The following is a 22,320-nucleotide window of genomic DNA, read 5'->3' as shown; positions in this document are numbered from 1 at the left end:
ATTCAGGACATAACTTTGTAAGGACTGTGTTTGTGCAAAATGGTTCTAAAAAAAATGTGGCTAGCTCAAACGCTTACTGTTGCGTCAATCGAAACTGGACGTTCTTGGTGAGCTTTCTAATCCAACCGGTTTAAGCATGCGTGGCAGGGACCACTGTAGAAGGTTCACACATGTTTGTTGGTACCTGTGAAAAGGTTAAGCCCCCCAGCAATTCAACATATAGGCTTACACCCCCGACTATCCAGCAGTAGGTCCATTGTCCCCATCTGAGGTCACATTCACAGTACTCATCAAATTTTAATTCACATTATGGGGGAAATCAATTCAGGGGAATTCGAGGTCTGACGTTGAGCATCCTCAGATCAACTCAAAACAATATCAGTACAGGCGAGTCTAAAAACTTTGGGATTCATGTACACGCACTCAAGTTCTCATTAGGTTGGTTGAGTAGCTAGAAACAGTTGGGCTGTCCCAGACTTTAAAAAAAATCTTGTTCAACCGCAAGTGTTTTTTAGATCAATTGATTGGTAGAAAATTTAAAACATGTATTTTTCCACACAGACACACCCTGTTGGTTACTTTAGCCCTATTCGCAGGGAATAGTAATACTATTGGACATCGGTTATGTAATTATCACCCCAGCATGTCCGTTGTTTTTACAGTGGACGATTCGGGCGGGATTAGTTTTACCCCTGTAATATTTTTTTTTTCCTCATTCAAAATTACCTGTTATGACGTCAGCCTGGAGGCTCTTCTAGACGTGAAGACATTTCAAAGGAGTATGGATAGCCTACTATTGGCCTAACGGGCCTTCAGTTCCGAGAAAGTCAAAATAATAACGCATATCAATAAGAACCATGTAACCACGTAACCCATGTAGACATTTAATTAACTGAAGAAGTATGGCACTAGGAAAGTTGATGTGTGACAAAACAGTTCCTTCATCTGTAGGCTACGTGCATAGAACTTTGTTTTAAGCATCAATTTGTTCCCATGTTCTTATCCAAACTGGGTGCAGCACCTGTTAAACTCTAATATCACTCAAAACACAGGGATGACGATTCACACGGGATAAGTATTATCAGAGGACCTGAGAGTTTGCTGAAAAACAGTAGGTTTTTAGGGCTGGGATAACTTTCTTGCCAAGTAAAAATTACCAAGATGGCAGAGTCGGACAGTACAAAAATTACGGATGTGGCGATTTGTGCTTGTGCACAACTACATTAACTTCTTTGGGGTAGGGGGCAGTATTGGGTGGCTTGGATGAAAAACGTGCCCAAATTAAGCTGCCTGCTACTCAGCCGTAAAAGCTAGAATATGCATATAATTAGTACATTTGGATAGAAAACACTGAAGTTTCTAAAACTGTTTGAATGATGTCTGAGTATAACAGAACTCATATGGCAGGCAAAAACCTGAGAAAAAAATCCAACCAGGAAGTGGAAAATCTGAAGTTTGTAGTTTTTCAACTCAGCCCCCATTGAAGATACAGCGTGATATTAGTTGTGTTTCACTTCCCAAGGCTTCCACTAGATTCCACAGTATTTAGAACCTGTTTTGAGGATTCTACTCTAAAGGAGGGGCTCATAAGAGCTCTTTGAGTGAGTGGTCTGGCAGAGTGCCACAGCCTCGGTCTGGCGCACTCACGTGAAAGGTAGCTACGTTCCATTGCTTTTCTACAGACATAGGAATTCTCCGGTCGGAACATTATTGAACATTTATGATAAAAACATATTAAAGATTGATTCTATACTTAGTTTGACAAGTTTCTACCACCTGTAATATAACTTTTTGAACTTTTCGTCCGATGTTCGGCTGGACCCGAACGCACGTTTGGATTTGTTTACCAAACGCCCTAACAAAAGAAGCTATTTGAACATAAATGATGGACTTGATGGAACAAATCAAACATTTGTCGTCGAACTGGGATTCCTGAGAGTGCATTCTGATGAAGATCAAAGGTAAGTGAATATTTATAATGCTATTTCTGACTAATGTTGACAGCGCAATACGGCGGATATTTCTTTTGGCTGTTTTGGGCTCTGAGCGCCGTACTCAGATTATGTTTTTCCGTAAAGTTTTTTTAAATCTGACACAGCGGTTGCATTAAGGAGAAGTTTATCTAAAGTTCCATGCAAAACACTTGTATTTTCATCAACATTTATAATGAGTATTTCTGCAAATTGATGTGGCTCTCTGCAAAATCACTGCATGTTTTGGAACTACTGAACATAACGCGCCAATGTAAAATGAGATTTTTTGGATATAAATATGCCCTTTAGCGAACAAAACTACATGTATTGTGTAACATGAAGTCCTATGAGTGTCATCTGATGAAGATCAAAGATTAGTGATTAACTTTCGCTCTATTTGTGCTTTTTGTGACTCCTCTCTTTGGCTGGAAAAATGGCAGGGTTTTTCCTGTGACCTAACAATTGTTTGTGGAGCTTTCACTGTAAAGCATTTTTGAAATCAGACACTGGCTGGATTAACGAGAATTGTATCTTTAAAATGGTGTAAAATGCTTGTTTGTTTGAGAAATTTGATTTATGAGATTTCTGTTGATTTGTATTTGGCGCCCTGCAATTTCATTGGCTGTTGGCTAGCGAAACCCCGTTCCCAGACAGGTTAAGGCAGCTTGCTGCCGAAAACAGTTAATGTTGTTTATTTTTTATAACAAACAATGCAAACAGTGCATCAGAGCAAGACTGAACATCCTATTACAACTACAATATTAACAGAGATAAGCTAGTATCTGAAGCTAGTCTACAAACATTAAACAGGCCAGTCTTAGGTCTTCTGTTAGCAGTTGAAGCAAATCATGATGCAACACCCAGCTCACATTCCCTTCAACACAAGGCACGATTAATCAAATTCAGAACAAATATTTGATATTGACATGTGCAATATATCCATAAATAGCAAGAAATGGCAGGAAATGTAATTATTATTATTTTTTTTTTTTTACAATCCATTAATACAACAAAAAAATAGACTTAAGATACCGCCAATGAGATGCGCTAGACTCTATTCATTCACTCTCTACATGCATAGAGGATGCTGACTAATCACAAGCAGGCTCTCACGTGGCATGGCATGTACATGCTGGCCAATCACAAACGTCCCCGTGTACAGTTAGACGCTGGTGATGAGAGAAAGGGCTTTACCTCAGTAAACCTCGGAAATATGAGAGCTGCGAGTGCTAACGAGATTGATTTGGTGCCAAAGAAAGGCGTCTTCAGTGGTATGGCAGTATTTATGCTACAGACAAACCAATATCAACCAAATGCAAGTGTTGCGCAAAATGTGCTTCCTTCAGTGTTGTGGCGACTAACGTTTTCAAATAATTTATAGAACCATCCCCTACTTTACGACAATTGCAAGGTGAAAAAAGCTCTCGACAGCAGCAAAGCCCCTCAGCTACAGCCAGCCACCTATGTTAAACAGGGATGGATTGCTGGTGGGAAGGGTTTGGCCGGCAGGGATGTTCTTATCCCATTGCACTCTAGCGACTCTTGTGGCGGGCCGGGCGCAATGCACGCTGATACGACACATTGGTGCGGCTGGCTTCCGGGTTAAGCGGACATTGTGTCAAGAAGCAGTGCGGCTTGGCTGGGTTGCGTTACGGCTCTCAACCTTCGCCTCTCCCCAGTCCGTACGGGAGTTGGAGATGAAACAACACTAACTACCAATTGGGGAAAAAAATAAAGACAAAGGCCGTAACCTACCACATAGCCAAAGACATGGCTCCTATTTACACAGTAAGCAAAGACAGCTTCAAGAAGATAAACAAGCTTGACAGGAGATACAAGACTCCACCTAGTACGTTTCTCCCAAGCCGCCATCCCAACACTACATAACAAAATTTAAGGAGAAGTTGAAACAGAGCTCACACGTTGATTACACGCCTACAACAGACCTTTAGTTTACAAGATCAACTGAGCCCTACAGTAAGATACATTAGTTTGACAGAACACTTTATTAATGAGTTTCAACTGAGAGGGCGGTACTTGCAAACATTATAGACTACTTCCCCGGAGATCGCACAGGAGAAAACATTGCTCTGGGGTTGAGACGCTTTAGCCGCCTGGGGCCTGAATGAGGAGTAGCAAGTGTGCATAACGATAATGGCGCAAACGTGGTAAAGGCCACACCTAGCAATTAGTAAGCTACATTTCCTGGTTGCCAAAATTTGTATTGTTTGCCTAATTTCAGTTTGTGACAAAACAACATCTACAGTTGAAATCCAAATACATTTAACCTCAGTTTCACTACTCCTGACATTTAATCCAAGTAAAAATTCTCCGTCTTAGGTAAGTTAGGATCACAACTTTATTTTAAGAATTTTCCTTCCTCACGATGCCATCTATTTTGTGAAGTGCACCAGTCCCTCCTGCAACAAAGCAGCCCCACAACATTACGCTGCCACCCCCGTGCTTCACAGTTGGTATGGCGGTCTTTGGCTTGCAAGCTAGAGGTTGACCGATTATGATTTTTCACCGCCGATACCAATTATTGGAGGACCAAAAAGGCAGATACCGATTAAAATCGACCAATTTTTTTATATTTTCTTATTTGTAATAATGACAATTACAACAATACTGAATGAACACTTATTTTAACTTAATATAATACATAAATAAAATCAATTTAGCGTCAAGTAAATAATGAAAAATGTACAATTTGGTTTAAATAATGCAAAAACAAAGTGTTGGAGAAGACAGTAAAAGTGCAATTTGTGCTATGTAAGAAAGCGAACGTTTCAGTTCCTTGCTCAGAACATATGAAAGCTGGTGGTTCCTTTTAACACGAGTCTTCAATTTTCCCGGGTAAGAAGTTTTAGGTTGTGGTTATAGGACTATTTCCCTCTATACCATTTGTATTTCATTAACCTTTGACTATTGGATGTTCTTATAGGCACTTTAGTATTGTCAGTGTAACAGTTTAGCTTCCGTTCCTCTCCTCGCTCCTCCCTGGGCTCGAACCAGCAACACAACAACAACAGCCACCATCGAGGCAGCGTTACCCATGCAGAGCAAGGGAAACAACCACCTCAAGGCTCAGAGCGAGTGGCGTTCGCAACGCTATTAGCGCGCGCTAACTAGCTAGCCATTTCACAGCGTTTACACCAGCCTCATCTCGGGAGTTGATAGGTTTGAAGTCATAAACAGCGCAATGCTTGACGCACAACGAAGAGCTGCTGGCAAAACGCACGACAGTGCCGTTTGAATTCATGTTTACGCACCTGCTTCTGCCTAGCACCGCTCAGTCAGATACTTAGATACTTGTATGCTCAGTCAGATTATATGCAGCGCAGGACACGCTAGATAATATCATAAACCATGTGTAGTTAACTAGTGATTATGATTATGATTGTTTTTTTAATGCTAGCTAGCAACTTACCTTGGCTAACAGGCAGTCTCCTTACGGAGTGCAACGAGAGAGGGGCAGGTCGTTATTGCATTGGACTAGTTAACTGTAAGGTTGTTGGAAAAATTACTTGTGTCATGCACAAAGCAGATGTCCTAACCGACTTGCCAAAACTATAATTTGTTAACAAGACATTTGTGGAGTGGTTGTAAAACGAGTTTTAATGACTCCAACCTAAGTGTACGTAAAATTCCAACTTCAACGGTAAACCACTACGAAATATGTTTTTCATCATCAAAAATATTGTATTTTCAGCAGTTTGAAGCTAGTGTAGAAAACAGAAAGTAAAAGCCAAACTTAACGGGAAGCATAAAATTAGAACACAGAACAGATCTACCGCTTAGACTTGCTTTCAATGAGAATGACAGATCTAAAATAAAATTGTGAAATTGGTCATCCATAAAGTTACATATTGCAGCTTTAAGGCACATAGTACATAAAACATGGCCGCTATTGACGAACACGCATTCGCGTGATCTGGCACAAATCAGTCACGGATATTCGTATTGTAACAAAACTTGGTACCCGTTCCAAACACTGGAGACTCAACATATTCAAGCACGGTCAGATCGACCACGCGGTGGCGCTATAACGCACCCATGTTAATATAGCTTAATCTGTTGATTCCATGTGATGAAATTTGGCACACACGTTCAGGGATATGAGTCTAGCTAACCTGTAAAGTATGGTTCAGTTATGCCGCATGGTGGCACTGTTAGACATGAAAAAACAGTCATGCAAACTCATTGGCTCATATCAGCCATACTGTTTGCGCTAGAGTCCTGTAAAAAGTTGCATTTAAGACATGGGTACAGAGATGACATAACAAATTTGGTGCCAAATCGGTCCATCTTTGAAAATAGTCCAAAATACCTCATAAGCATAATATTTATTGGATAATTTGTTCAATGTGTTGTTCTGATATTTGGTAAGTGTGGTAAACAGTACAGAAGTAGCTCATCTTTGCGCAATGTTTCCAATTTGTCCCGATGGTGGCACAGTGGGCTTATAGCTGAATCCTGGCAACCGTTGCGGCACTCACTAATTTATAAAATAATACACTCCAGACAACCATATTGGAAGGATAGACTGTTGCTTTAGTAATGTGACCATGTCACTGACAGGATGTTCATATCAGATATGATAGCATATAAAGTAAATAAAGAATTAAACTCTCAATGAGCCGTTTATGAATGTCTCAGCATGGCCCCAAATCACCCCCATGAGGCCTAAGGCAGCACACACACCGCTGAACTCCGGGCAGGGTGAAAACTTGCATAAGGAACCAATTGGAAGCAGGCCTAAGCCAGACTCCTTTGCACGCTCCTCTGGAGAACGCCAGGCAGCGACCCACTAACCTGAATCACAGCTGACCTGACGATAGCAAAATTACTCACAGCTGCTTGACTGAGCTTAGTGAAGTTGGGGACCTTCCTCTATTAATGTGTACGCACATGGTAGTGATAAAGGATGTCTGTGAATGAAACAACTAATGAACAAAATAGTCACCGCAGGGAGAAGGATCATACATTAGATCATTTAGCTAGCTTATCCTTAGCTCAGGTAGCCTACCTTCTTATGGCCTAGCAGCATTAGCTAAGGCCGGTGCAACATGTAGGGTGGGTGATAAATAGAAAAGTACCCTGTCATGAAAATCCATGATACAGAAACCTCGCTATAAGCATCAGCTTACTTGTCTTAATGCTCATATTTGTGCCATCATGCCAACTCCATGTTTTGACATGACAATGTCAAGAGCAGAAACATCTGATACCATTAGACTACCTGATACACACAGCTAGGACACCTGGGCTAAAACAGAAACACAGGTGGGAAAGTTTTGCAGCCTATTTTCACAGAGACATGCATTTCCCTCAATGTTCCCGAGGAACAGGATGTAGACCCCAATAAAAAAAAAAGTGTGGCCTCCAGCAGGTGTTCATTAGACAAGCTGATTGCCTGGGCCCTAGTCAAAATAAGTGTACTATATACAGTTGAAGTCGGCGGTTTACATACACTTCCGTTGGAGTCATTAAAACTAGTTTTTCAACCACTCCACAAATTTCTTGTTAACAAACTATAGTATTGGCAAGTCGGTTAGGACATCTACTTTGTGCATGACAAGTAATTTCTCCAACAATTGTTTCCAGACAGATTATTTCACATATAATTCACTGTATCACAATTCCAGTGGGTCAGAAGTTTACATACACTAAGTTGACTGCCTTTAAACAGCCTGGAAAATTCCAGAAAATTATACCAACCCTCTTCCTGGAGATCTCCGGTTCAGTCCAACCCTAATTTAGCATCGCTGATTCAGCTAATTTAGGTCTTGTTGAGCAGCTAATTAGTAGAATCAGGTGTGTTAATTAGGGTTGACTGAAAACCCACAGAACTGTAGATCTCCAGGAAGAGGGTTGGGCAGCCCTGATATTATTTTACTTGGCAAGCCAGTTAAGAACAAATACTTATTTTCAATGACGGCCTAGGAACAGTGGGTTAACTGCCTTGTTCAGGGGCAGAATGGCAGCTTTTTTACCTTGTCAGCTCGGGGATTCGATCTTGCAACCTTTCGTTATAAGTCCAACGCTCTAACCACCTGCCGCCCCAAACTGGGCGAGGCATATAGGGAATAGGGTGCCATTTGGGATATAAACAATGACTTTTTAGCCAGTCTGTTCAGTCAGACAATGGCATCTGCTAAAGGTAAGAGTTGTGTAATCAAAGGTAGAAGTAGGCCAATTTTCTCGTATATTCAATTAAATTAAAAACGGTCGTCACAGGCCTGTTCAAGACCGAGTTCAGTATTCAAGTAGGTTTTATAATTACGACCTTAGTGCAGATTCTGTTTTGATTGACAAATTGAAGAAGTAGCCTAGTGTGTATAGTAAATTCTAGTAAAGTAGCAGATGCAACAGCACTGCACTCAAATCATGCAGCATATGTCAACATTTCAGCAGGGACATTAGCTAGGTGTACTGTATGGTTTCAGCAGGGATGTTAGCTATTAGGCTAGGTGTATTGTCAGCGTGGAAGATTATGAAACACTGGCTCAGTCTGACTCATGTTCCTCTTGAAGGATTACAAAACTCAAACTGGGAGAGGCAAGCTGTGTTCACTACATGGGACACAGCTTAGCGCATGCATTCTCAAACTTTTTGGGGCCGGGAACCCTTTTCTGTCACAGGAAACTCATCCGGAACGCCCTCAAAACAACTTGAATAGCATACCGAGTTTTACCATGACTTCAGCAGTGAATTGCTGGACGGACTAATTCTCAGATCTTGGAAAATAACATTTTAAAGGCCCACCTCTTGGCATTGAAGAGAATGTTGCAGTTTTGAAGTTAATTTCCTGCAATGTATGCTTTGGCCACAAATACAGGTATAGGATGTGTCAACATTATTTGGGTACGAGTTAGAATATTAACTTTAAAGGTGAGATTGACTAGACAGTTACTTTAAATAAAATAAAACATTTTGGGGGAACAAGAAATATTGAGTTGAAAAGTAGAGAACTGCTAATAAAAATATATTCCTGTGAGCCTCCCAGGCCCATGTTGTGCAGGGTTAACAAAATCAATTGTAGATCAGGGATGGGAAACTAGTCCGAGGGCTGGAGCTTTCCCCCCCCAGCCCTAGAAAAACACAGCTGATTAAACAAACTGCATTCTAAACAGAAGATTAGTTTAGTGTGTTAGCTGGGACAAAAGGGTTACACCAATCAGGCCCCCGAGGACTGGAGTAGCCCATCCCTGTTGTAGATTAATATCACATTGTATTGTTTTACAGCCTCATCATATTCCAAGGATCCTTTCGCCAAAATGTTTAATCAATTAAAACAAAAATGGAGGCTGGGGACCCACTGCAGTACCTTCATGGACCTCACTTTGAGAACCCCTGGCCTAGTGCTCACCCATCCAAGACCTCATACAGGTTTGGCACAGTCCATTCAGTAACCAAGTAACTTAATTGTGCAAAGAGAAATCCACCAAGACAAATAATAATTTTGGACTTAATGGAACTAGAGGACAGTCGAGGAAAAAGACATAGGTCAAGCCAAACAGTCTTCAATTTCTTAGAGGGGTAAGCAACCCTGTTCCTGGAGTGCTGCATGATTTAGTTTAAACTAGGGACAACACCTGCCCAACTGGGCTAATTGATCAGTTCAGTTATTGCATAAAATTCAACACACCTGGTCTTCCAAGTTGGTTAAATCAAAAATAGGGTTGCCTACCCATGTCCTAGAGCAAAGCATGATGGGGAAACAACACTTCCAACATTCCATAAAACAGTGAGACGTATAAAATATATATGCTGTTGATTCCTATATGGTTTCACTATAGACAGCCAGCCACAGAGTTTTGCTTTCCAGATTTAAAACAACCTGGTCAGGGGAAGCTAGCTAGCAGTTCATCCATTCAGTCTGCCCCAGTCAACCAGCCCCAAGACTGCGTCCCAGATGTCACAACTTCTGGACCACTAACCCAATGTACAGTAAGACACAAGTAATGCACTATAAAGAGAATAGTCCAGGTTTTCCATCCAGTTCCCACCGGGGTAGATGAAGGTCAGACAGCAAAGAAGCCATGCTGCATATCACTTGAGCCCCTGTAGTAAAACACCTCTCTCCTCTGTCACTCCAGGAGGTTACATAACAGAGAGCACAGGAAGGGAGATGGGGCCTGGTGGTATTCTTCTGGTAGTTAAATTGACTGCACTACTGCTCCCCCATCCCTCCGATGCTCTAGTTGAGACATTGCCGATCATCACACCAAAATGCTCAAAATTGGTCACGGGGGTTGTTTTGGATTATAACCCAGAACGGGGTTGTTTTGCCTCACCCCGACAGGCAAAAAATATGCACACCACATCAGCACTCAGATCTGCCATATTATATTCAGGAGATCATGTGCTTCATTACCCTTAGGCAGGTGCTCTTTACTTCCATAACTAGTTTACTACAGCCTCCTACTCTGAGGTGCTTTATGAATACCTGGACTGGCTTCTAAATTGCAGATTCTGTCAGTTGTAGTTCAAGCTTGAAATAATTTTACTATGGGTATACATTCCAACAGAATCAATGTCCCTGTCAATTTGAGACACTTGGCTAAGCATAGCTTTTGTGCACACATATGTATTAGAAAAAAAGCCTGTGCAGTCTGGCAAGAGGTATCAGCGCCGTAGAGTTCGCACGTTTCTGTTCAGTTATTGACTGGTAGTGCCAGTCGCAGAACGTCGTGCGTGTGATGGTTGTTTTACCGATCTGTCCAAATGTGTAGCCCATTCAAAACATGCATAGGAAAGACATGTCGACTCAGTGTCTCCCCCTGGTATTTGTTCGTGGTAATGGCACCACTTCAAAGCCCATCCCCAACTGTGTTTTTGGCAAAGACAACGTAAACAAAATGGCGGATGCGAAAAGAATCACGTGACCCCTTTGTGTTTTCCAATGTAAATCCAAGTGAAATAAGTGGATGCAACAAGGCTTACTAACCTACATTCGAAACAATACACGGCTGGGATCATGTTGACGGTAAAATGTCGGTGTTACACGCACATTTCGTCGCAATTTACACTTAACAGAAAACCGACACGGCAGCCATTTTGTGCAAACTTGCGCAGGCAAGATAGGGGCGACCCCGATATTGTGAACATAGTGCAAACATCTAAAATATGAATCTGACAGAGATAATAAAACATACCGATTCCTCCTCTTTCTCCATCCCAGTTGGCATTTGCGGCACTGCCCGATTGATAGAGGCATATTCGTGCAGGTCAGGCAAGTCCTCGCAGCGGAAAACAGGTAGAAGCTTGGTAGCGTCCAGCGCCCGTGCCCGAAACGACAATTTACTCATTTTTTATAATGTGAGATGCAGCATAAATCTACCGATCTAATAATGTTCACAGCAGTACTGGTTTGAGTTCTCATGGATGGATCTGTGATGTTCATCAGAAGTCAACCGTTCGCTTGGTACCAGGGCGATACGAACGGGAGCCGGGAAGGCCCGGATTTTGGTCGATTACTACTATCGGTCTCTTTTTTTCCGAGGCTCCACTCTCCCTCCCTGGTTCAATACGCCATAGCCAACATGGCGGACATTACAAATTCTTGCAGCTGTCCCTTCGCTCCTGGCGGCCCAACCCCCGATCACACAACAGCCATTCCCTTACGGTATCGCGCGCATGCGTGCTCGCGGAACCCCGAGGGGCGGGAACACTAGGGGAAGGGGATATCACTAGTTACCACAGCCAGAAAGTCAACCCCCGCCTATTTCTACAATTTCTTCTCAAATGTGATATCAAAAAAACTAAACCACACCCCTACACTTAAATTAAGACCAAAAAACGATATGTTTTCATGAACTTTTACGACAGTCAATTTTTACTTTGTGGTTGTGGTAACTAGTGGAAACCTGGTGAAAGGAGAGCTCTCTCCGTAGAACGGACTGATATTCACATATTAGTATAGGCAGCTGAAAACCACTGTGCGATACCGGGGAACGAAATCACTTGCAGTACTAATGTACTTTTTATTCAACAGTACAGAGACAGACAGCCCTGCAGTGATAATTAATATTTTGCACAAAACGTGTATCAGAAGAAAAAAAAATGCAATACACCGTACCAGTCAAAAGTTTGGACACACCTACTCATTCAAGGGGTTTTCTTTATTTTTTACTATTTCCCACATCGTAGAATAAAAGTGAAGACATCAAAACTATGAAATAACACATATGGACTCATGTAGTAAGCAAAATCGTGTTAAACAAATCAAAATATATTTTATATGTGAGATTCTTCAAAGTTGCCACCCATTATGACAGCTTTGCAAATTCTTAGCATCCTATCAACCAGCTTCACATTGAATGCTTTTCCAACAGTCTTGAAGAGTTCCCACCAGGGATGCCCGATGCATCGGCAAGCACATCAGAATCGTACGATATTAGCTAAAAATGCCAACATTGGCCCGATGTCTCGTTTAACAAACGATTTGCAAAACCGATGTCAAAGCAGATGTCAATGCATACCTATATAACGTAGGTACATGATGTAATGAACCACAAAAAAATCTAGCGCTACACGTGCCACACAGCATTCCTAACCTAGACCAATGTCTGCTGTGTGGATCGAGCAGTCAACAAGTCGAGCAGTCATTTGAAAGATTAAGAACATTTCAGCGAGACAACTCAAAAAGGCGAAATCCATTAACGGCAAGATAATGGAATTCATTCCCCTTGACAATCAACCGTTCCAAATCACATACACATGTTTAGCAGATGTTAATGTGAGTGTAGCTAGTTTGTGCTTCTAGTTCTGACAATGCAGTAATAACCAAAGAGTAATCTAACCTAACAATTTCACAACAACTACCTTTACAAGTGTAAAGGGATGAAGAATATGTACATAATATACACTGCTCAAAAAAATAAAGTGAACACTTAAACAACACAATGTAACTCCAAGTCAATCACACTTCTGTGAAATCAAACTGTCCACTTAGGAAGCAACACTGATTGACAATAAATTTCACATGCTGTTGTGCAAATGGAATAGACAACAGGTGGAAATTATAGGCAATTAGCAAGACACCCCCAATAAAGGAGTGGTTCTGCAGGTGATAACCACAGACCACTTCTCAGTTCCTATGCTTCCTGGCTGATGTTTTGGTCACTTTTGAATGCTGGCGGTGCTTTCACTCTAGTGGTAGCATGAGACGGAGTCTACAACCCACACAAGTGGCTCAGGTAGTGCAGCTCATCCAGGATGGCACATCAATGCATGCTGTGGCAAGAAGGTTTGCTGTGTCTGTCAGCGTAGTGTCCAGAGCATGGAGGCGCTACCAGGAGACAGGCCAGTACATCAGGAGACGTGGAGGAGGCCGTAGGAGGGCAACAACCCAGCAGCAGGACCGCTACCTCCGCCTTTGTGCAAGGAGGAGCACTGCCAGAGCCCTGCAAAATGACCTCCAGCAGGCCACAAATGTGCATGTGTCTGCTCAAACGGTCAGAAACAGACTCCATGAGGGTGGTATGAGGGCCCGACGTCCACAGGTGGGGGTTGTGCTTACAGCCCAACACCGTGCAGGACGTTTGGCATTTGCCAGAGAACACCAAGATTGGCAAATTCGCCACTGGCGCCCTGTGCTCTTCACAGATGAAAGCAGGTTCACACTGAGCACATGTGACAGAGTCTGGAGACGCCGTGGAGAATGTTCTGCTGCCTGCAACATCCTCCAGCATGACCGGTTTGGCGGTGGGTCACTCATGGTGTGGGGTGGCATTTCTTTGGGGGGCCGCACAGCCCTCCATGTCCTCGCCAGAGGTAGCCTGACTGCCATTAGGTACCGAGATGAGATCCTAAGACCCCTTGTGAGACCATATGCTGGTGCGGTTGGCCCTGGGTTCCTCCTAATGCAAGACAATGCTAGACCTCATGTGGCTGGAGTGTGTCAGCAGTTCCTGCAAGAGGAAGGCATTGATGCTATGGACTGGCCCGTCCGTTCCCCAGACCTGAATCCAATTGAGCACATCTGGGACATCATGTCTCGCTCCATCCACCACAGACTGTCCAGGAGTTGGGGAATGCTTTAGTCCAGGTCTGGGAGGAGATCCCTCAGGAGACCATCCACCACCTCATCAGGAGCATGCCCAGGCATTGTAGGGAGGTCATACAGGCATGTGGAGGCCACACACACTACTGAGCCTCATTTTGACTTGTTTTAAGGACATTACATCAAAGTTGGATCAGCCTGTAGTGTGGTTTTCCACTTAAATTTTGAGTGTCACTCCAAATCCAGACCTCTATGGGTTGATAAATTTGATTTCCATTGATCATTTTTGTGTGATTTTGTTGACAGCATATTCAACTATGTAAAGAAAAAAGTATTTAATAAGAATATTTAATTCATTCAGATCTAGGATGTGTAATTTTAGTGTTCCCTTTATTTTTTTGAGCAGTATATATAGCATAGCATATTTATTTTTTTACCTTTATTTAACCAGGCAAGTCAGTTAAGAACAAATTCTTATTTTCAATGATGGCCTAGGAACAGCCCCTGCCTTGTTCAGGGACAGAACGACAATTTGTACCTTGTCAGCTCATGGATTTGAACTTGCAACCTTTCGGTTACTAGTCCACACAACGCTCTAACCACTAGGCTGCCGCTGCCGCCCCATATGAATGAGTGATGGTACAGAACGGCATAGGCAAGATGCATTAGATGGTATCGAGTACAGTATATACATATGAGATGAGTAATGTTGGGTATGTAAACATTATATTAAGTGGCATTGTTTTTTTGTTACCTTTATCACCGGTGGTGATTTGCTGTGAGGTAGCAGAGAAACAGTCTATAACTTGGGTGACTGGAGTCTGACAATTTTACCTGCATTCCTCTGACACTGCCCATGATCTCAGTCCTGGGTGGCAGGAAGCTTGGCCCCAGTGATGTACTGGGCCATACGCACTACCCCCGTAGCGCCTTATGGTCAGATGTCGAGCTGTTGCCATACCAGGCGGTGATGCAACCGGTCAGGATTCTCTCAATGGTGCAGCTGTAGAACTTCTTGAGGATCTGGTGACCATGCCAAATCTTTCCATCTTTTCTGTCTCCCGAGGGGAAAAAGGTTTTGTCGAGCCCTCTTCACGACTGTCTTGGTATGTTTGGACCATGATAGTTTGTTGGTGATGTGGACACCAAGGAACTTGAAACTCTCAACCTTCTCCACTACAGCCCCGTTAATGGGAGCTCGTTCTGCCCCGCCTTTTCCTGTAGTCCACGATGAGCTCCTTAGTCTTGCTCACATTGAGGTAGAGGTTGTTGTCCTGGCACAATGCCAGTTCTCTTACTTCCTCCCTATAGGCCGTCTCGTCGTTGTCAGTAATCAGGCCTACCACTGTTGTGTCATCAGCAAACTTAATGATGGTGATGGAGTCGTGCCTGGCCATGCAATCATGAGTGAACAGGGAGTACAGGAGGGGCCTCAGCACACACCCCTGAGGGGCCCCCGTGTTGAGAATCAGCGTGGCAGACGTGTTGCCCACCCCTACCACCTGGGGGCGGCCTGTCAGGAAGTCCAGGATCCAGTTGCAGAGGGAGGCGTTTAGTCCCAGGGTTCTCTGCTTAGTGATGAGCTTTGAGGGCACTATGGTGTTGAACGCTGAGCTATAGTCAATGAATAGCATTCTCACATAGGTGTTCCTTTTGTCCAGGTGTGAAAGGGCAGTGTGGAGTGCAATAGAGCTTGCATCATCTGTGGATCTTTTAGGGCGGTATGCAAGTTGGAGTGGGTCTAGGGTTTCTGGGATAATGGTGTTGATGTGAGCCATACCAGCCTTTCAAAGCATTTCACGGCTACAGACCTGAGTGCTACGGGTTGGTAGTCATTTAAGTAGGTTACCTTAGTATTATTTGGTATAGAGACTATGGTGGTCTACTTGAAACATGTTGGTATTACAGACTGACAGGGAGGGGTTGAAAATGTCAGTGAAGACACTTGCCAGTTGGTCAGCGCATGCTCTTAGTACACGTCCTGGTAATCTGTCTGGCCCTGCTGCCTTGTGAATGCTGACCTGTTTAAAAGGTCTTACTCACTTCAGCTGCGGAGAGCGTGATCACACAGTCGTCTGGAACAGCTGATCTTATGCATGTTTCAGTGTTACTTGCCTCGAAGCGAGCATCGAAGTAATTTAGCTCATCTCGTAGGCTCGTGTCACTTGGGCAGCTCTCGGCTGTGCTTCCCTGTGTAGTCTGTAATAGTTTGCAAGCCCTGCCACATCCGTCGGAGCCAGTGTGATATGATTCGATCTTAGTCCTGTGTTGACGCTTTGCCTGTTTGATGGTTCGTCGGAGGACATCGCAGGATTTCTTATAAGCTTCCGTGTTAGTCCCGTTCCTTGAAAGCAGCAGCTCGAGCCTTTAGCTCAGTGCAGATGTTGGCTGTAATCCATGGCTTCTGGTTGGGATATGTACGTACAGTCTCTGTGGGGACGACATCGTTGATGCACATATTGATGAAGCCAGTGTCTGATGTGGTGTACTCCAATGCCATCGGAAGAGTCACGGAACATATTCCAGTCTGTGCTATCAAAACAGTCCTGTTGCTTTCCATCTGACCACTTTTTTATTGATCGAGTCACTGGTGCTTCTTGCTTGAAAGCAGTTATCAGGAGGATATAATTATGGTCAGACTTATCAAATAGCCAGTCTGGCTATCAAGTCAGTTCATCAAAGTTCTGTGCTGCTGGAGCTGCCCTGGTCAACTGTAAATGCGGTTATTATGAAGTTGAAATGTCTAGGAGCAACAACGGCTTAGCCGCGAAGTGGTAGGCCACACAAGCTCACAGACCGGGGCCGCTGAAGCGTGTAAAAAAGTCTGTCCTCGGTTGCAAGAGTCACTACAGAGTTCCAAACTGCCTCTGGAAGCAACATCAGCAAAATAACCGTTTGTCGTTAGTTTCACAAACTTGGTTTCCATGACTGAGCAGCCGCACACAAGCCTAAGATCACCATGCGCAATGCCAAGAGTTCGCTGGTGTGGTGTAAAGCTTGCTTCCATTGGACTCTGGAGCAGTGGAAACGCATTTTCTGGAGTGATGAATCACGCTCACCATCTGGCAGTCCGATGGCCAAATTTGGGTTTGGCGATTGCCAAGAGAACGGTACCTGCCCCAATGCATAGTGCCAACTGTAAAGTTTGGTGGAGGAAGAATAATGGGCTGGGTCATTTTTTTAATTTTTATATATATATAGTTTGGGCATGGCCCCTTAGTTCTAGTGAAGGGAAATCGTAACGCTAAAGCATACAATGACATTCTATCTAGGCGATTCTGTGCTTCCAACTTTGTGGCAACAGTTTGTGGAAGGCCCTTTCCTGTTTCAGCATGACAATGCCCATGTGCAAAAAGTGAGGTCCATATAGAAATGGTTTGTCGAGATCTGTGTGAAAGAACTTGACTGGCCTACACAGAGCCCTGACCTCAACCCTATCTTACACCTTTGGGATGAATTGGAACGCCGACGCAAGCCAGTGCCCAACCTCACTAATGCTAATGGCTTAATGGAAGTTAGTCCCCCCGCAGCAAATGTCCCAACACCTAGTGGAAATCCTTCCCAGAAGAGTGGGGCTGTTATAGCAGCAAAGGAGGGGACTAACTCCATATTAATGCCCATGATTTTTTATGAGTTGTTCGACGAGCAGGGGTCCACATACTTGGTCATGTAGTGTAAAACAAACAAAAGTTTCTACACGTTACAAGGAATGCACAAACTCTAGATGGGCTACTTGAGAAGTTGAACACAAGTGCAGCAGACTGGTGTGAGAAATGATGACCCTGGCCGTGACCTCACTCCCTGCGGGTGTCTCAGGGGAAGTTGGGTTAGGCAAGAAATCTAATTGTATTTGTCAGATGCGCCTAATAAAACTGATGTAGACCTTACCGTGAAATGCTTGCTTAAGAGCCCTTCCCAACAATACAGAGTTTAAAAATAAAATGGTAACACAAGAGGAATAAAATAAAATACAAGAATGGAGCTATATATAAAAGGGAATACCAGTACCAGATCAATGTGCAGAGGTACAAGGTATTTGAGATAGATATGTACATGACGGCAGGGTAAAGTGACTAGGTATCAGGGTTGATAAGAGTCAAATAAGAGAGTAGCAGCTGCAAATGATGTGTAAAAAGTGTGTAATGTGTGTTTGTGTTGTTGGTATGCGTGTGTGTATGTAGTGTCTGTGAATGTGTCAATGTAGTGTGTGTGTGTGTGTGTAGATGGCGATATGTAGATATATAATATGGTCTAGTGAGTGTGTGTGTAGGTAGGGTCAGTGCAGATAGTTTGGGTACCATTAATTGACTATTCACCAGTCTGGCTATTTAGCAGTCCTATGGCTTGGGGGTAGAAGCTGTTTCAGAACCTGTTTGCCGGAGAGTTGCAGAGCGAAGTCTATGGCTTGGGTGGCTGGAGTCTTCTGCAATTTTTCAGGCCCTCTGACACCACCTGATATAGAGGTCCTGGATGGCAGGGAGCTCAGCCCCAGTGGTGTACTTGGCTGTCCGCACCACCCTCTAACGCTTTGCGGTCAAGGGCGTGCATTTGCCATACCAAGCAGTGATGCGGCCAGTCAAGATGCTCTCGATGGTGCAGCTGTAGAACTTTGAGGATCCAAGGGTCCATAAATATTTTCAGCCTCCTGGGGGGGAAAAGACACTGCCGTGCAGGTGTGTGTGGACCATGTTAAGTCCTTAGTGATGTAAACCCCAAGGAACTTGAAGCTCTCAACCTATTTCACAACAGCCTAGTCGATGTGGATGTGCTCTCCCCTCTTTCTCCTATAGTTCACGATCAGCTCCTTGGTCTTACTGACACTTGTAACAGGACAAATATACGCACCTCCCCAAATTATTTGCTAACCAAATTTGAAACGCAAACCACGACTCAGTGTACTGTAATTTTAGGGGACCTATATGTTAGTCAATGTCACCCTCTTGTGGCATTCCCTAAGTACTGCAAAGCGTTGGTTTTGTCATACTTCAACTGGTCTTCTATATTGAACAAAAATATTTAAAAAACGCAACATGCAACAATATCAAAAGTTATGAGTTACAGTTCATAAGGAAAATCAGTAAAACCAGGTGAAAAAGCCTGGAGTTGGTCCTGGTCATTTGTTTAATCTTTGCATTCTAAAATAATTATTAACAGGCATCTACAATGAGTGTACAAAACATTAAGAACACCTTCCAAATATTGAGTACTGTAGTTTAATTATTTTTTGAGTAGACAAAGTTTCAGAATTCACAGGCAGTGCAGCCTATTTAGGTTGGGGAAAAGTAAATACAAAACATGAATTTAAACTGTTTACAGGTCCACAACAATTTGCAATCATTTTGTCTTTCAGAAACAGTCAGTGAGTGACATTTGCTGTAGCCTGAAAAATAAAATATTCTGTATGCATCCCCAAAAACATTTGATGTTCCCCATTGATATTTCCATTAGATACTGTGTCTTTGCCTACTTCCAAAATATACAGAAAATAAAAGGGTGTTATTGTCACCATAAAAGGTGAATGACGGGCGACAATGCTCGTTCACAAGCGGTTTTACGACAGGTTTGATTTATAACCGGAACAATGTGTATATGGCGTGCGCCAAGTTAGTAAATCAATATGTTTGTGCTTGCTAAGTATTTACAGAAATGGTGTAAGTAGATTGTGTAAATTTTACACAACGGTTATAAAAGGAGGCCCCAAATGTTTCACAGGATGTTTAAATCTGAAGCATCCGTTTGACATTACCACTCACCACCAAATATGGTGATGAGAGGAAGCCCAGTGGCCGGCAGTGGGAGAAGATAGGTTTTGGCCGACATTATGCTAATTTTCCTATTGATGAAACACTTGATTTCAATACAGCTTTCTGTTCACAAAACTTGAATCTGTTACGAACAGAATGGGCCAATTTATTGCATTGTTGAGAAACAGTGCTAGCGCAAATCGAGTTATTGCGCATGCACATTTCAGAGAGTAGGCGTTCCCAAATGGAAATATGCTCATTTATGCTGCAGTAGTTTGTGTGTCGGGGGGCTGGGGTTAGTCTGTTAAATCTGGAATATTTCTCCTGTCTTATCCGGTGCCCTGTGTGAATTTAAGTATGCTCTCTCTCACTCTGGCCCTGAGCCATAGGACCATGCCTCAGGACTACCTGGCCTGATGACTCCTTGCTGTCCCCAGTCGACCTCGTCGTGCTGCTGCTCCAGTTTCAACTGTTCAGCCTGCGGCTATGGAACCCTGACCTGTTCACTGGACGTGCTACCTGTCTCAGACCAACTGTTTTCAACTCTCTAGAGACAACAAGGCGGTAGAGATACTCTGAATGATCGGCTATGAAAAGCCATCTGACATTTACTCCTGAGGTTGCACCCTCGACGAGCACTGTGATTATTATTATTTGACCCTTCTGGTCATCTATGAACATTTTAACATCTTGGCCATGTTCTGTTATAATCTCCACCTGGCACAGCCAGAAGAGGACTGGCCACCCCTCATAGCCTGGTTCCTCTGTAGGTTTCTTCCTAAGTTCTGGCCTTTCTAGGGAGTTTTTCCTTGCCACCGTGCTTCTACACCTGCATTGCTTGCCGTTTGGGGTTTTAAGCTGGGTTTCTACACAGCACTTTGTGACATCAGCTGATGTAAGAAGGGCTTTATAAATACATTTGATTGAAATACATGCTAGAACGCGCAAATATGGTCTCGCTAGCTCGTTCTTGGCTCTGTCCACCTCTCTGCTTGTTCTGGCACTGATTAATTTGCTCCCATTGGAAACGACAGGTTGTGGTCCATCTTGGGTTAGTTATTTAAAAAAAGTTTTTATTTTGATTAACATTTTCAGCACCATTGTGGGCTTCCACCATTTTAATTTAGTCAACTGGGTGGGACTTCCAACTTCATTGGCTGATCACTCCTGGTGACCCTGTTGGAGTCATGTCCAACTGGTTCTTCAGGAGAGATCAGCCAATTGTAAGCAAGAAAATGTGCTACTTCCAAATGGAGATAGCCTCAATCACAGATGCTATAATGGCACAGATACAAAGACGAGTCCTCGATCTCTCTCTATGACCTAATGCTGGTAACCATGTATGCCTATGCTGATTGATAGAATCAGGTGTGGATATTTGCTCCTTAAAAGGGATAATCCACCCCCAGAAATAAAAAATCATGCAACGCTTGTCAATTTGGTGAAAGCCTTAGTTCTATCAGTGGGTAAAATAATTTCCCCCATGATTTAACTTCTAAGTGGTCCATCTGTGAAATAAGGAAATCGTGTAGGAATGTGTCATGGTTACATGGTTCTCGTTACTAGGGATAACACACTATCACGTCATAAGGCTTTTAAAACAATTACCTGCACTCCAGATCTCCAAATTAGACAATAGATGGTATGGGAATACTTGTCAAGAACACATTCATTAGTTTATAAAGTCACCACAAAGTATATACAGTGCATTCGGAAAGTATTCAGACCCCTTGACTTTTTCCACATTTTGTTACAGCCTTATTCTAAAATGAATAAAATAAAAAAAAACATCAATTGACAAACAATATCCCATAATGACTAAGCAGAAAGAGGTTTGTTTTTTTTGCAAATGTATTAAGAATAAAAAAACAGATCCCATTTACATAACTCAGTACTTTAACCTTTGGCAGCAATTACAGCCTCGAGTCTTATTGGGCATGACGCTACAGGCTTGGCACACTTGGAGAGTTTGTCTCTGCAGATCCTCTCAAGCGCTGTCAGGTTGGATGGGGAGCGTCGCTGCACAGCTATTTTCAGGTCTCTCCAGAGATGTTCGATGACGTTCAAGTCCAGGCTCTGGCAGGGCCAATAAAGGACATTCAGACACTTGTCCCGAAGTCACTCCTGGGTTGGCTTCGCTGTGTGCTTAGGGTCATTGTCCTGTTGGAAGATGAACATTCGCCCCAGTCCGAGGTCCTGAGCGCTCTGGAGCAGGTTTTCTTCAAGGATCTCTGTACTTTGCTCCATTCATCTTTGCCTCAATCCTGACAAGTCTCCCAGTCCCTGTAGTGGACTTTGCGGTTAGCCTTCAAAATAAAAGTATGGCATAATTCCACTATTTGTATTACTGTCAATGACACTTTTATTTTGAAGACAAACTGCAAATTCCACTATTGTGCCTAATCCTTATTGTAGCTAGCTTAACAACACATAACCCGGTCAGGTCGAGCCTTAGTAGCCAGATGAAGCTCGGTGGCTGCTTACAACGTTAGATTTGGGCAACAGGGTTAAGTAGCTGGCTAGCTATTTATCTTCATGAACTGAAGTTCAATTTCAATATGGTGCCAGGTTTCCTCCTGTGTGCAAGTAGAGA

The 22,320-nt window shown here is 43.1% G+C and overlaps 1 protein-coding gene across 2 annotated transcripts in view; it reads right to left on the bottom strand.

The window, feature by feature from the left end:
* Positions 1-22,320, bottom strand: part of LOC110490019 (enhancer of polycomb homolog 1) — a 79,234-nt gene that overhangs the window by 38,940 nt on the left and 17,974 nt on the right. The window contains exon 1 of one of the 2 annotated variants that reach the window (XM_021563097.2): positions 11,135-11,579. The exons of the other annotated variant lie outside the window; for it this stretch is intronic. Coding sequence (XP_021418772.2) covers positions 11,135-11,287 — 153 coding nt within the window. The 5' untranslated portion in view covers positions 11,288-11,579. Of the gene's footprint in view, positions 1-11,134; positions 11,580-22,320 lie in introns of those variants that run through there. 2 annotated transcript variants of the gene reach the window in all.

Source organism: Oncorhynchus mykiss, chromosome 15 (genome assembly GCF_013265735.2).
Source record: "Oncorhynchus mykiss isolate Arlee chromosome 15, USDA_OmykA_1.1, whole genome shotgun sequence".
Classification (NCBI taxonomy): domain Eukaryota; kingdom Metazoa; phylum Chordata; class Actinopteri; order Salmoniformes; family Salmonidae; genus Oncorhynchus; species Oncorhynchus mykiss.
The sequence above is the reverse complement of the archived record's forward strand: the minus strand, read 5'-3'. Positions and strand labels throughout refer to the sequence as shown.